General features: G+C 44.3%; 1 protein-coding gene across 7 annotated transcripts in view; it reads right to left on the minus strand.

Annotated features, from left to right (window-relative positions):
* The window catches only part of MAP7D2 (MAP7 domain containing 2), a 174,171-nt gene that overhangs the window by 21,437 nt on the left and 136,404 nt on the right, over positions 1-16,330 (minus strand). For 6 of the 7 annotated variants that reach the window (XR_012643837.1, XM_074983371.1, XM_074983366.1 and 3 more), the window contains 2 exons: positions 6,298-6,533; positions 4,750-4,879 (listed from right to left, as the gene is read on the minus strand). Coding sequence is in view for 6 of the 7 variants with exons in the window: in XM_074983371.1 (XP_074839472.1) it covers positions 4,750-4,879; positions 6,298-6,533 (366 nt within the window). In the remaining variant the exon portion in view is untranslated. The remainder of the gene's footprint in view (positions 1-4,749; positions 4,880-6,297; positions 6,534-16,330) is intronic. The other variant, XM_074983368.1, reaches the window with a different exon arrangement.

Raw genomic sequence — 16,330 nt, forward strand, 5'->3', positions numbered from 1 at the left:
TAACAACATACAGCCCCAGTCCTAACGTGCTTACAACTACTGGGGCATATGGCGACCACCACGTTTGTGGTGCAAAACGCCAGGCTGCACATGCGGGGATTGCAGCATTGGTTGGCAACCGTATACAAACCATCAATCCATACCGTTCACAAGATGGTGTCACTTACAACGAAGGCACGAAGGTCACTAACATGGTGGGTAGACCCCAAGAATCTACTAACAGGGGTGCCCTTCCGCCAACCACAAATTACTGTGTTCATTACAACAGATGCCTCCCATACGGGATGGGGGGCACACATGGACAACAAAACCACTCAAGGTTTATGGTCCGCCGCAGAGAAGACACTGCAAATAAACATATTAGAACTCAGAGCAGTGTTCAATGCGCGCAGGCATTTTCGGAATTATCTGCGCGGAAAAATAGTCGGTGTAAATACCGACAACACCACCACCATGTTTTATATAAACTGGCAGGGGGGAGCCAGGTCTCGTACACTCTGTGCAGAGGCGGTCCGACTGTGGAACTGGTGCATTGCCAACAATATAACCATAAAAGCGTCATACTTACCAGGTGTCCACAATGTCAAGGCGGACCAGCTCAGCAGACACTTTGCGCCCACACATGAGTGGCAGATCCGTTCAGACCTGCTTCACCAAGTGTTCCGCAGATGGGGTTTTCCCCCAAATCGACTTGTTCACCACTCGCGACAACAAGAAATGTCCCCGATACTGCTCCAGAGCGGGCATGGGACAGGAGTCTTTGGGGGACTCCTTCATGATCCCATGGAAGGGCCCTCTACTTTATGCATTCCCTCCCACGACATTCATACACAATGTCTTGGAGAAGGCCAAAAGGGAGAGAGCACGCATGATACTCATAGTCCCAACCTGGGACTGGCAATAATGGTTCCCATTGCTTCTACACATAACACAGCATTGGCTGTTTCCCCTACCAACAGTACCGGACATTCTCACACAGGCTCGGGGGTCAATACTGCACCCGCAAAGACTCTGGCTACAAGCATGGTTAATCCATGGCTCGGCGCCCTAGAGACTACATGCTCAGAGGGAGTGCAACAAGTCCTTGAATGTAGTCGGAGGACTTCCACCAGAAAGACTTATCAACACAAATGGTCGCGTTTTTCCAATTGGTGCTCTTCCAGGCAGCTGACACCCCAGGAAGCCACTATACCTATGATTCTGGACTATCTGCTACAGCTCAAACAAAAAGGGACTCTCTCTATCCTCTATAAAAGTTCATCTGGCGGCTATATCAGCTTTTCGGCATGAAGAGGATGGATCAACCATATTTACCCATCCTGTTGTCTCACGCTTCCTAAAGGGGTTGGTAAATCTGTATCCCCCTCGGAAACCAATACTGCTGTCATGGAGTTTAGACTTAGTTTTACACACCCTCTCGGGACCGCCCTTTGAACCATTGGCTACGGTCCCTCTTCGACTACTTACTATTAAAACGACCTTCCTCCTGGCAATCACATCAGCTCGCAGAGTGAGCGAGCTCGCAGCCATAATGTCCACACCACCATGCACGATATTCTCAAAAGAGGCGGTGGTCTTACGTTTGCACCCAGCCTTCGTTCCAAAGGTCTCTTCAGATTTTCATATCAACGAACCAATCGTGTTGCCCTCGTTCTATCCTAAGCCTCACAACTCAAGCGAAGAGGCACGGTTGCACTTACTGGACGTAAGAAGGGCACTGGCCTTCTACATCGATAGAACGAAACTTTTCCGGAAAACGGACAGACTCCTGGTGTCCATTGCATCCAGGTCAAAAGGGGAAGAGCTGTCTTCGCAGAGGATTTCAAATCACATCATGTCATGCATAAGACTGTGTTACGAGCTTCGCAAGATTCCTCTGCCAGTTCTGCCAAGGGCCCACTCCACTACGGCGATGGCGGCATCAACGGCCTTCTTCAAGGGAATCGCGCTGAGAGACACCTGCAGAGCAGCGATGTGGTCTTCCTATGACACCTTCGCCAAGCACCACGCCATGCACAGGATGCTTGATGAGGATACATGCGTGTCGACAGCAGTCCTTTCACGGGCAAGCTACACATAAATCAGGTACCCACCTCCTTTTTCGGGGAGGGGTTACTGCTGGGTAGTCACCTACTGAGGAGCACCCACGGGGACCACTCAAAGAAGAAAGAGAAGTTACTCACCTGTGTGGTAACGATGGTTCTTCGAGATGTGTCCCCGTGGGTGCTCCACTACCCACCTGTTCCTCCCCACTTCGGAGCTCTGTTTCGTGTTTTTCAGAGACGTCCGGAGTGGTTGATCAGGAACTGGCGGGGACCGGATCGTGCACATGACCGTAAGCATGCGAAGAGCCGACGCGCATCGGCGCATGCGCGACCCGACGGAGACTGCTGAAGAATTTCCGAGCTGCGGTGCCGGGGCGAGCCCGACACCTACCGTGGAGCACCCACAGGGACACATCTCGAAGAACCATCGTTACTACACAGGTGAGTAACTTCTGTTCTCGTGGGAATAACATTTCCATTTGAGCACTGATGTAACTAAAGTAGGACAGCACAAGAAATGTGTTTGCCATTGCAACTACATTATGTGGAACTAATATTTTTCAATCTCCGAGTAATTAAAAAGGACCCTTATTCACATTTTTGCCTTATGATGGTCTCTCCTAACCCCATTCCACCTGAGAAACACAGTTATGTTTGACCACACCAGTGCCTTCTCTTGGTGAAAACACTGACAGCCACAGAAGGAAGGGAAAGCACATACCAGATAATGTCTCCGTCATAAGCTTTCTGAGCTGTGTTTGGGCTATGCTGTGAGTCTGACAGGTCCCATTTTGGGATCAGGAAAAAGATATTCCCTTGGGCCAAACAGAGGCCTAGTGGTTCAATTTTTCATCCTACTCATGCAACCCATCAGTTAAATGCCTCATATAAGCATCATGGAGGTAGAGTAAAAAGAAATAGGGTTTGGAAATTAAATGCTAGGTATTAATAGGAATTGTAAGTTTGTCACAACTTGCAGCTGGTGTCCAATGTTGCAAAAGGATAAAAGAGCCAGGCTCCCGAGGTAAGAGAGACTTAAGGTTTTGCTGGTGGTCCTTGCATCTCTGGGGAAAAGGGAAACCTCATGTCTGTGCAGACCAAACATTTAGAGTAGAAGGTGGTGAGATTCAGAAGTGCACTGTATTGTATGGGTAAACGGAGACATTTCTTTCTCCAGTTATCGATTATATGATGCAAGGTCTACAACCCCTCAGTTAAATGCCTCATATAAGAGACATGGGATCAGGTGGGGAAGGGAAGAGAAGGGCAGGGGGAACAGGAAGTACACAATTCCCTTCCTCATTGTTAAGTTGTGGCCTGCTTCTTAAATCCATCCCGGACTCTGTTTTAATTCACTTGCATGTCCTGCTCAATTCATGCATGCATGTGTCCAGAAACAATACTATAGGGTACTGAGCACAAAGTGGGTCAGGTGTACAGAAGCTTATGTATATTAGCTCCACAGAACATTTGGAGATAGGGGTATCCCTCTCAACTCTACTGAACTGCTTAACGTTTCATACTTTTCCAAATAAACTGGTTTTTAAAATTCAGCCTGACATGCTTAACAGAGGAGATTGCACGTTGCTTTGCATCTGTAAGCCTTAAGGAGGACAGCAGAGTGGGGCGCTAATCCTTCCATCCAGTGCTAAGTCCTTGGGCTACATGGCTGTCCTCGGCGCTTTCTCTCCCTGTGCAATTTTAGCCAGGCAGCCTAGCAACTGCAGGATGCTTAATGGTTCAATAAGGAAGCAGGGGGAAGGAGCAGTGTGCATGATAGTTGACCTGAAAATTCATACATCAGTTCAGGCTAGAAACAGCTACGAGAACTGCAAAATTTTCATACTCAGCTACAGGGAAACAAGGTAAGGGAAAGAATCTGTTATGGCACCTTAACGCTTGACAGTGACTCCTGCTATCAGTTGTGAAGGAGCAATATCACTCCAGGGCCAGAAGGACAGACACTTTAGCTCTGCTGGACAGTGTAAAGTGGGGAAGCATGAGGAACACAAGGCCTCCTACAGAGCTAAAAATTGCAAATTTCTATTGCACTTAATGCAAAAAGACTTAAGTAATTACTTATTTGAGTACATTTTTTTTTTTTTAAAAATGAAGGACTAAGCTTCGGATCCTGAGTAGCTGTCTTCATTTTCAAAATTCCTGAGCTCCCAGCAACTCCCATTGACAGAATGAGCTCTTTGCGATATTGATTCTATCTCACTACGGCTGTGTCTACACTTCCATTCCTCTTTCGAAAGAGGTATGCAAATGAGGAAAATCAGAAATGCAAATGAGGCAAAGGTTTGCATATCTGGCACCTTATTTGCATATTCTTATTTCAAAATAGCTTCTTTCAAAAGAAGAAAGCCAGTGTAGACACTGCTCTTTCGAAAGTAAACCCCATCTTCGAAAGTATTCTTTTTCCCATTTAAAAAAAGGGAAGAAGGAAACTTTCAAAGATGGAGTTTACTTTCGAAAGAGCAGTGTCTACACTGGTCTTCTTTCAAAAGAAGCATATGCAAATAAGGTGCCAGATATGCAAACCTGCACCTCATTTGCATTTTCAATTTCCCTCATTTGCATACCTATTTCAAAAGAAGAATGCAAGTGTAGACACAGCCCAAGTGTTTCTATAGTACTTTTTGCAAGGGGCTTCTGGATGCTAACCACAATCACCACTATTTTTTTCAAATGATGGACGTACCTCTCTTGCTCTTCTCTCTCCTGTCTCTCCTGTTCTTCTTGTTCCTTCTGTAAACGAGCTTGCCGTCTTTTCTCTGCCAGAATTTTTGTAGCTTCTTCTGCATCAGTAGTTCCTGCTGTGAGCTTCCCTGCTGGCCCATTGTGGTTAGAATGAGAGTCAGGAAAAGAAAAGGGGGGGAAAAAGGCAACACAAAGCAACACACACACACTTTCCCCAAAAGTTCCAAATTCCCAGCCAGCGCTTGCTCTCTCACACACACACACAGAATGGGGCTTGACAGTCACATCTGGCCCTGGGGTAAAGTGGTAGGGGGGCCCACGCCTGTGCCCCATGGAAGAGGCAGGGTCTAGGGCAGAAGAGGTAAGTCCTAGTGCAGCCAGCCTTCCTACCACCCACTGTGATGCTGACTGCCTCTCCCCCTCTCCCCCCCACAGCAGAGCAGAGCAGCCAAGGCAGTTCAAAATGGCCTGAACCTGAAACCACCACTGCTGCTGAAGCAGCAGCAGCAATGGCTGGCACTCCTGGCCTCTTTGAAAGGCTGGGCTACTATGCAACTGCCCTCCTTGGGCCCCCCTGTTGGCAAGCCCTCGAACACACACAGCGATTATCATGTGTGTTCAATAAGCACGCTATCTTTTTACTGTAGACTTTTGTTTCCCATCCCGCAACATCCTCCTACAAGTAATTTTCTATGTCCCTCATGTGCTGGAAAATCCTTAGGGCAAGGTCTTTATTTTGTACATATCTATAAAGTTGTCAGCAATATGAAGTAGCTGATAAAGGCATATAAATGAGATTACTATAAACATAACTTCATTGTGTGGTGAAGTGTTTTAAATCATAACTGCTGTAGAGATTTAACAGGAATAAGTAGAAAATATTTGCAGGAGGAAGGAGCAGTCTGCATGATAGTTGACCTGTAAATGTGGCATCTACTATCTCTATCGATGATCCCCAAACTTGCTCAGATGGAGCCCTTCCTCAGAGTAAAAGGAAGAAAAGTTGTTTTGAAAACCTGGTTTAAGTGTAAGGAGCACCCAAAGAGCTATTTTTCTAAGGACTGTTAACTTCAAATGACTAGCACAGCTGAATCTGAAACATCTTGTTAGCATGAAAAACAGAAATGGAATAAAAAGGATTTTTTTAATTGAGCATTTTGATACCAAGAGGATAGTAAAGAAAAAAGTGTTAATCCAAAATGGCCAACGTATTTATAAAAACAAACAAACAAACTACACACACATGTAAACAACAGACCTGATTTTCAAAACCATGCGCCTTTGTGCTTCCCTTGATGAAAATGACTAACGCCAGTCTCCTAATTTGAAAATCTCTGTCCAGGAGATGCATTAATGGGAATTCTCAGTTTGAGTATGTCATGTTGCATTTTTGGTGCATAATTAATGTGGAAATTATATAATCAGTGATTTCAATAGCTACTGCACACTTCAGATTTACAAGCAACTTTAGGAAAAGAGAAAAATGCCCTTGTTTAAAAGCATCATGTACCTGCAGCAGCTTTTAGTATATCCTTGCAGTAAAACCCACCTTCACTGCTTTCGGTCTTCCCTGCAGAAGGGAGAGGTTTCTCAACAACTGCTTGGCCCACAAACTCTTCAGTGGCAGACAGATGTGATCTGTTGCTAGTGCTGTTCTCTTTCTCCTTGTCTGCTTTCTTTTTAGGAATCTCCTGGTTGAGATTTGAGGAGACACGGTGCTTCACAGGAGATGCAGGATTTTGTTTAACATTTTTAGGAGACTGTGGATACATCTTTGTAACTGTCCTGGGGTTGGAGGAGATTAAAATCACACACAACATTAATTACATGTGGATTTAGAATGAAGGCCTATCTTAACGCACATTTGCTAAGCCTTGTAGGCTTAGGCAAAGCCTTGTAGGCTTTGACATGGTACCTCAGACTAAAAGGCTTGTGTGTGAGGGAAGGGGGGGGCTTGAGTTTATTATATATGTACTTCCCCCACCCACATCACTACCTTTAGGAGATGGAATGTCAGGGCTGGCTTGTGTGGTTATCAGTTCCTCTACTGGATGAGCCAGTGGAGTTTCTTGTTTAAATCACCCAATAGAGGCCTGTAGTTTTTAGGTGAAATGCATTATTTTGTGCGTGCCCATCTATCCATTCATCCGTCTGTCCACCACATTACTAAATCTTCCGCAAATACAGCATTTAAATGCTGATGCCATGTGTATGCAATTAAGACAACTACAATGTCTGTATGTCAACTTTGATGGCATAGCTAGAGCAGCAGTATACTTACGATTCTATGCCATGCAGGCTGAAGTAATGGAACCGTACCTTTGTTTCAAATACACTAGAACCACTTGAATACAAGTAACCAGATCAGATCCTATAGGATTCTCTGTGAGCATTCAAGTCTGCTTGCACTAAGTTCTATTTTACAAAGCTTAAGAACATACCCAACAGACAGTAGAAAAGTCACATAGTATCATGGACTAGACTAAATACGGACTTTTTCTCAACAGCAATTTCATGTCTAATCTGGGTAACTGCCCATGTATAAACCATGTGCACCTACTGACCCATCTGATTGCTTATAAAACCAGAAAACAATTTTCCAGACAGTTTAAGAGCAAAAGCTATAGCTTAATTAAATGTGCTAATATGAGTAGAGGTCTATATTGGATCATTTCAACAGTATCTTATTTTATAATGAAAAGGCTGTACATCAAGGTAAAGCAAGAAGAATTACAGCACATCTCAAGATTTACCATGTTTGATCTAGACCATTCACTGACTACTTTGATCAGCGCCATACATGACAGCATTGAGGCCCCAAAGAATGGATCAGAAGGAAACTGTTCTTGCTGATTTTTATCCCTCTGCATGGATTACTCACATTTAAAAGAATACTGGACCTTAAGCATAAAAGGGGTTTTTTGGGGAGAGAGAGAGAGAGAGAGAGACAACACTGATGTGTGAAAATAGCTTGATTATTTAAAGCTCTGGGAAGATCAGTGAGATGCAGTTTCACAAGACCATGCCTATGAGTCCCATACAAATTACAGCCCAGATTTTGCTTACTCCTCTTGAACATAGAAGAGAATTCAATAGACATCTCTAGGTTAAATTAGCTTTTCCATATGAGAAGGGACAGATTTCTCAATCTTCTCAACCAGCCTTTTAGTATATATGAATATTTTTCTGGGGGTCAGAGCAGGGAACCTCTTTTTGTCTGTTTGGAGAAACTTACATTGCTGTGCCCTGTATATCAGAGGAAGTGAGAAAGAAAAATCCAAAAGAAACTTAGTAGCCCCTCCTATCCTAAAAAACTTACGGAGTCAGAAGGCCTGAAGGGTTGGGGAAGATTCTCCAGGAACTAGAGCAAATGGGAAGCCTGTGCAGACGGTACATCCCCATGCACATCTACTGCTAGGATCTGAGGGCAGAGTCTCCTTTTCTTGGCATAGCTGAGCACAGGTGATTAGCATGTGCTTAACCCGTCCTCCCCCACCCTTAGTTCTGTTCCTTCTCAAATATCTTTAGTTAACATGTCAAGGAAGTATCAGAGAGGTGGCCATGTTAGTCTGTATCTTCGAGAACAACAAGAAGTCCTATGGCACCTTGTAGACTAACAAATATTTTGGAACATAAGCTTTTATGGGCAAAGATCCGCAAGTTATGAGGAACAAAGTCTCTTTTTGTAATTTTTTTTTAACTTTAGAATTAAACTATCAAAAATCTTTGAGGACTCTACTTAGTATTTAATGAGGAGAAATAAACACTCAATATAAATTGTTTCCTGGCTTAACCTTTACATTTCTATCAACTCCATAAATACAAAGTAAATTCGAAATTAATCAATTTTTATTTGCAAGACTCTATTTGAATATTGCTTTATATTTACCATTACTATATTTAGGAAATGCATTCACAGATTGGTGAGGAATTCAGAGTTAACCACATGTAAAGCCCCTGAGAAGCAGCAATTAAAAAGATATGCACTGTCACCTCTCCCACCTATCCTATGAAGCCCAAGCTAATCATCCCATCAGAATAGGAAATATGCCCAGGAACCTGGCTTTGTGCAATGGTAAGGAGGATAACACAGCCTTGCAAAATCTGGAATATCACTGCATGGCCGTGTCTACACTAGCCACAAACTTTGAAATGGCCATGCAAATGGCCATTTCGAAGTTTACTAATGAAGCGCTGAAATACATATTCAGCACCTCATTCACATGTGGGCGGCTGCGGCACTTCAAAGTTGATGCAGCTTGTCCAGACGGGGCTCCTTTTCGAAAGGACCCCGGCTACTTCGAAGTCCCCTTATTCCTATGAGCAGATAGGAATAAGGGGGCTTTGAAATAGCCGGGGTCCTTTCGAAAAGGAGCCCCATCTGGACGAGCTGCGCTGTGGCAAGCCGCATCAATTTCAAAGTGCCGCGGCTGCCCGCATGCTAATGAGGCGCTGAATATGCATTTCAGTGCTTCATTAATAAACTTCGAAATGGCCATTTCGAAGTTTTTGGCTGGTGTAGACGTAGCCCATATGAACAGAATAAAAGTTTCTAAGTACTATGGTCTTATTCATAAAAATTTGTACTTAAAGCCCTGGGCACAAACTATTGCATGAAAAAACCTGAATTTACCCAATTTTGTATGAACAAATTTGTCTTTTGTGCACACAAGTGACTGCTTATACATTTAAGTATTATCTGAAAATTTACCTCTCAGTGGCTGTGTCTACACTAGCCAAAAACTCCACAATGGCTATGCAAATGGCCATTTCGAAGTTTACTAATGAAGTGCTGAAATACATATTCAGCGCCTCATTAGCATGCGGGCAGCCGCAGCACTTCGAAATTGATGCGGCTCACCGCCGCGTGGCTCGTCCAGACAGGGCTCCTTTTTGAAAGGACCCCGCCTACTTCGAAGTTCCCTTATTCCCATCTGCTCATAGGAATAAGGGAACTTCGAAGTAGGCGGGGTCCTTTCGAAAAGGAGCTCCGTCTGGACAAGCCGCACGGTGGCGAGCTGTGTCAATTGTGAAGTGCTGCGGCCGCCCGCATGCTAATGAGGTGCTGAATATGTATTTCAGAGCTTCATTAGTAAACTTCGAAATGGCCATCTGCATGGTAATTTCAAAGTTTTTGGCTAGTGTAGACACGGCCAGTGAGTAATTACATATGAATACAGTGGGACTTGCCATCCTAGACTCTTCTTTTGCCATTTTTAATAATGGTATTGTTTTCCCCATATCTTCCAGAATTGCAATCTTGGCATCATGTGACTCCTCTCTCTTCTCCTTCCACATATAGCGTGATAATTATTCTTGCAATTTGATTTTAATTACATCCATTAAATAAACCATTCATCTTCTCTCTATGTTAAAAGACTTTAAAGTAAACTAAGCATTCCTTTAGCAGTGACAAATGAAAACAGGCATGGACACAGTCATCTATCACTTTGATTACTGCAACTTCATGGCATTCTGGTCCAAACTATTCATATGCTGAAAACATTGCGTGTTCTGCTACTTTAGCAGTATCAAAAGCAGTGACTTTTGAAATTCTTCCACTGGCTTCCTTTCAGCTTCCACTTGATTCTCATCTTTGCGGTGCTGTACAACCTTGCTCCTGCAATCATTTGAATCACCCCTTCAAACATACCTTCTGTGAGATGTTTCACAAAAGCATCTAACTGGCACTCAGGCAATTCTTCTAAGACTATGTGTATACTCAGAAAATAATTCACATTTAGAAACCAGTGAGTGAACTTTTTTAAAATCTAGACTTTGCACCTAGAATTAATAGAGTTTAAAAATGTGTGAGCTGGTCATGTTGATCCTAGTGGAGAGCCCACAATAGATCACAAATAGCCAGCACACTTTTAACCCATCTACATTAGATGCAAAGTCCTTTTTAAAAGCTAGATATCTAAGATGTTTTCAGATCTAACCCTTCTCCCAGGGTAACATTGACACAGCACTTGCATGATTTAGGTATCAAACCTCTATTTCCAGAAGTGATGTAGGCAATCGGGAACCTAATTTTCATGGAAAATCACTTATCAAAATGGGATGTTCCAGTTACAGATATGCCCCTACTGTAGATAAGGCTGCATGGGGGAGGGACAAATTGTGTATCCAAACATCATCTTCATAGTCCACTCTCTAAGCAGAGCCTATTGATAGCACTTTCCCCTTTTTCTTTGTTTTGTTTTTGCTGTGCTTTGTTCACTCCCCTTCTCTCTTTGTGTCCAAATTTCATTTGAGTTAGAACGTAAACTACTTGGGGAAATGACCCCGTTTTATCCACAGAAAAAATATCATGCACACCAATGGCACCAAATATATAAAAATAAATCAAGTATCTCAGGTACACAGAGAAACCCGTTTAGCTTTTATATGAGCGTTAGCATGTGTTAATGTTCAATCCTAAGCTAAAACCATCCCTATATTTTCATCCCTTTTCTTTACACATCATCTGCCAACCAGTGACCCTATTTCTCAATTTCTTGGATCACCATTTCCATTTCACAACACATCTCTGGCAAATCTCTGTTTTATTTGCTGTGATAGGAGGAGAACCAGTCATAAAACTAAGGCCGAGTCATCACTTTTACCATTACCACAATAATAATTATATTCTGATTAAGGGATGATGACAGTTTTATATTAGAGAGCTTGGCAGGGAAGGAGCATAGTTATAAGCAATTCAATCTCTTGATCTACTCTGAGGAATATGACAGAAGAACTGCGTATCATACAATGGAGTGAAAATGTGAGTAATATTGCTTTGATATTTGATATAAAACCTACAAATGAACTGTAAAAATGAATTATTGCACAGTGACCAAGAAACAGCTATTAAACAAAATTGGTATCAGCCATAAGAATTTTTATGCTGAAGTTTTCACATTTCATATTCGGTACCAGTCAAAAATATTAAAAAAAGGAACATTGCATTGATTGGGCAGTTTATTTAAGTGACCCATAAATTAACACCTCTAGGATTCCTCTTTTATTCCAAGATGCTAGTAGGGGTCATTATCTGAAGCATGTTTCTCTTCTTTTTTCTCTTTAATAAAGGCTGAGCCCAAATGTGTAGAGCCCTGAGTAGATACAAAAATTTGTATCTGCATCTGATTGGCAAAACTTGTCTGTGCATATCCATGGATTTGCAGGACTCTACTCACAGCTCCACAGGTCACTGCACAAGGATTTGCAGGGCTGTGTCAAGCACCCACCTCCCAACACAGCCCTTCATTTCTTCCCAAAAACCTCCTGCCCAACCATCAATGCTGCACCTCCTTTCTCACACCATGCAGTGAGGTTATAATCCTGGGCCCTCCTACGCAGCATCACTTTTGCAGAAGCTGTGCTGACATGGCACCAGAGGAAGCGGAACAAGGGCAAACACCAAGGCAGAGGCACAAGCCCTTCAAAGATTCTGAGGATTCTCTGGTGTTTGTGGATCAAATCTGCCACTTTGGAGGAGAAAAAATGACCCCTGCATGGCAGAAGTATGTGCAGGAAATGCCAGTGGAGATCTGCAGTTATTTCAGCTCACGCGAGGGCAGGTAAGATACATGTTCTGCTGTACCATACAACCCATAAAGCTTTAAACTACACAAGGGAAAAAAAAATCTAGATTTCTCAGTGGTGCCAGTCAGAGGTCACATCTAACTCTACGTAAAGGGAGCAGGGAAGAGAACAATCTGTTCCTTTAGAAGTCAGGTTCTCAGTAGTTCATGAATCAGGAGACCATGCTACCCATTAGAAGTCTGACATTAAAGTCAGAAATGAACAGCTCTAACATCCTTCCCCCAGTTTGGTTCACATTGTCCTTTCTTTACTTGTAGTGCACGAACCAACCCAGCTTTGCCTTTGTGTCAGTTTTACTACTAAGTCTGAATATCCTCATCAGTGAAGTCAACACAGCTATGAAAGTACAGGTCGAACCTCTCTAATCTGGCAGCCTCAGAACCTGACCAGTGCTGGGCAAGAGAATTTGCTGGACTACAGGAAGTCAGTAATGTTGCTAGACAATACTAACACTTCCACTGCTTATTGGGCTCTTAGAAATTTAGAGGTAAATTACAGCTAAATAAGAGCGCAGAACACTGAGAGCCAGGACTGGTGGTTGTAAACAAACTTCATGGAACCATGGGAAGGCTGGCCACACCCATAAGTGGTTGTCTGGCTAACTAAAACCATGCCAGATGTAGCCAGATGAGAGAGGTTCAGCCTGTGGCTTGTCTCAGTGCAAGTGCCTTCTGATAGCTGACAATCTCTGAAGGAGGTCAACTGTAAATGTTGTAGATCTAACATTCAATATGTGGCTTTACTTTCTTCTTCCCCCTCCCTCAGTCAAGACAACGTTGGATTGAAGATGAAGGTAGCATACTAAAGGGATTAAAAAACTGGCTAGCTGACGGATCTACAAATGTAAACATTAACAAGGAATTAACTAGTGAATGGGGTATTTCCAGTGGGGTCTTCTAGGGAGAGGGGCTGGGGCGGGCACACATCCAGAAAGAGAGCTCAGGAGCAGGCCATTATGATTCTGATCCTGAAATTTGATCCATGAAGATCCCTGAGCCCATACAGAATCCCTCTGGCTTGAGGGGCATATTGCACAGATATAAAGATCCACCCACCTGGATCAAACTGCAGGAGTGAGCCATAGTTAGTAAGCTTGACTAGCAACAGAAGCCAGAGACTATACTAGACCTCCAACTTATGCGACAGTTGCGTTCCTGGGCAAGCAACCTTGCATAACTCAAATTTTGTGCAAGTCGGGAGGAGTCAGGAACCAGGCGGCAGCTTGGCTCCTGGCTCCCCTGCACTGGTGTGAGCTGGGAAACTGACCAGCACATCGCAAGTCAGTTTCCCAGCTCCCACCAGTGCAGGAGAGCCCTAAGCCAGGCTGCTGCCTGGTTCCCAGGTCCCCACCACTCCCAGAGACCGGCAAACTGACCAGTGCTGCTCAGTTGCCTGTCTCCTGTGAGTGGCAGGTAGAGGAGAGCCTGGCTCTGGGCTGCCAGCTGCTCACAGGAAAGAGGAAACTGACAGTACTGCTGTGCTGATCAGTTTCCCTGCTCCTATCAGGGGTGGCAGCCTGGAGCCAGGCACCAGCTCCCCACCACTCAAAGTCATGTTAACCCAAGATACATGCAAGTTGAGTGCGCTTATCTTGGGGTTCTACTGTACTGGTAAATACAGGCCAGATCTGGAAGAAGACAACCTAAGGAGAATTATCATTGGGTTCACTTTTCCATTTTTATTTTAATACTTAGTATATGAAATGTCCTAGAGGAAACAGTATGTTTCATAGGATGAAGTATGCAGATACTTGAACAGGTTGAGGCCTGTCAGTTCCCAGGAGGGCTATGGCTGGGCCCAAATAAATTTGGAAGAAATGATGACTTGTCCATACAAGCTGATCAAATGTAAACAGAAGAAAACTGGCAAGAGAACAATGTTTTAAAATGACCACATGCTTCACTGATCTGAGAAATAATCCAATGGCCAGAGTTGGGGGCCCTAGAACTTGCTCCATCTATGGCTTATGCCTTATGGCAAGTCAATTAGGACAAAATCCTGCTTGTTTACTCAAGTAAGTAGTCTCACTGAATGCAGCAGAGCTACTCACTTGATTAAGGCAAGCCTAATGTGTCCTTGTCCATCCACAATATAAAATAACAACACTTATCTTCCAACCATCACAGGGATGTTATGAAAATTAGCTGATGGTTTCAAATTCTTTGAAGATGAACAAGATATAAAAGTGCTAAGTATTACTGACCTGGGGAAGAATCCTGAAAGTGATAAACACTTGAAATAATCAATACCCACTGGCAATTGAGAAATTAAAAAGAATTCTCTCTTTTTGCCATGCTATCTAACTTTGTCAACTTCCCTGTCCATTAACAGACGGCCATACCGAGATTATCATTTTAAACGTTTCTGTGCTTCTTGCCATTTCCTGACACACACAGTTTCAGACAACTTTATAGGCTTCCTCTTGCCTTCTAGCAAGTGTTCTTTTGGCATCTCCTTTATTCCCCATTTTGCCTCATCATATTATCACACACTTTCATTCCTCTTGTACTCCTGGGGGAATTCTGTGGCACTCTGCAACGCAGAATTTTGCAGAAATTATCAATGTGCACCCAGAATTTCCTTCTCTTCCTGCCCCGCCCCCCCCAGTAGGCTGCAGTGCTCTTGGTTGCCACTAGACACAGTAAAACCCAGTTTGTACACAGAACTAGCTGTTGGGGAAGGGGGAGGAAGCTAGAGGGCTTCTGACAGGCACAACGCGCCCCCCTGCATGCCCTGAGAGAAGGAGAGGGCAGTGCACACAGGAAACCTTATATGACCATAGGACTGAATCTCAGGCTGTTTCTCTCTCTGGATACCTGGGCTCTGGGGCAGCAGGAGAAAAGTGTCTGGCTGGGGGCACAGCTGGGCTTGGGTGGGGGAAAGGTACGAGTATTTCTGAGGGAGAAGGGTTGCAGGTGCATGACCCTCCCTGCTGCAGCTGGGTTCTGGGGGGGAGAAGGTAGAGACAGAGAAATTTGGAGCTGGTTTGTCACAGGAGTTTCTTCAGCTCTGTACTCCCGAGGGAATGTTTGCGTGCGTGTTTATATCGTTACACACAAGCTCATTGACAGGTATATTGAAATAAATTAGCAAAATAAATGAAAGACAGTTACCTGTTTTGTAACTGGTGTTCTTCGAGATGTGCTGCTCATGTTCATTCCAAGTTGGATGTGCGCGGGCACATGCCCAGTCACTGGCAGCTTTTTGCCCTAGCCAGTAGCCATAAGATCGGTGAGACGCCCCCCAGAGTGGTGCCAATATGGTGACCAATATATGCACCACCCGACACCCGTCCCCATACTGAATTCCTTCTTGCCGGCTACTCCAACAGCGGGGAAGGCGGGAGGGCTTTGGAATGGACATGAGCAACACATCTCGAACAGCACCAGTTACAGGACAAGTAACTGTCTTTTCTTCTTCAAGTGGCTGCTCTTGTCCATTCCCAGATGGGTGAACACAAGCCAATGCCTAGGAGGTGGGATCAGAGCCCCAAAACAGACTGCAGGACAGCCCTGCCCACCGCAGCGTCTTCCTGTGTGTGCGGCGTCAAAGCGTAATGTGCTGTAAACATATGAATTGAGGACCAGGTGGCTGCCCTACAGATGTCCAGGATAGGCACTTGCTCCAAATACACCACATACGACCCCTGGGGGCTTGCGAGGGAGATATCCCTCTGTGAGACACCCACACCAAAAACCTTTTCCACTTAGCCAAATAAGTCACCCTCATGGAGGCTTTTTCTACTAGTTAACAACACTTCCTTTAGGGGATCTGAACAGGCCAGCTCCCGGTCCCTCAGCCACAGAGCATCCATGCCATGAGGTGCAGTGACTGGAGATTGGGATGTTGCAGTCTCCCCTCTTGCTGCGTCAGCAGGTCTGGCCGGATCGGCAATGTCATCGGTTTGCAGATTTACAGCTGTGGAAGGGTGAGTACTAGTGCTGATACCACCAAAATGCCCATGCTGGTGCCACGAAGATGATCAGCGCCCC

This window comes from Carettochelys insculpta, chromosome 1 (assembly GCF_033958435.1).
Source record: "Carettochelys insculpta isolate YL-2023 chromosome 1, ASM3395843v1, whole genome shotgun sequence".
Lineage (NCBI taxonomy): Eukaryota > Metazoa > Chordata > Testudines > Carettochelyidae > Carettochelys > Carettochelys insculpta.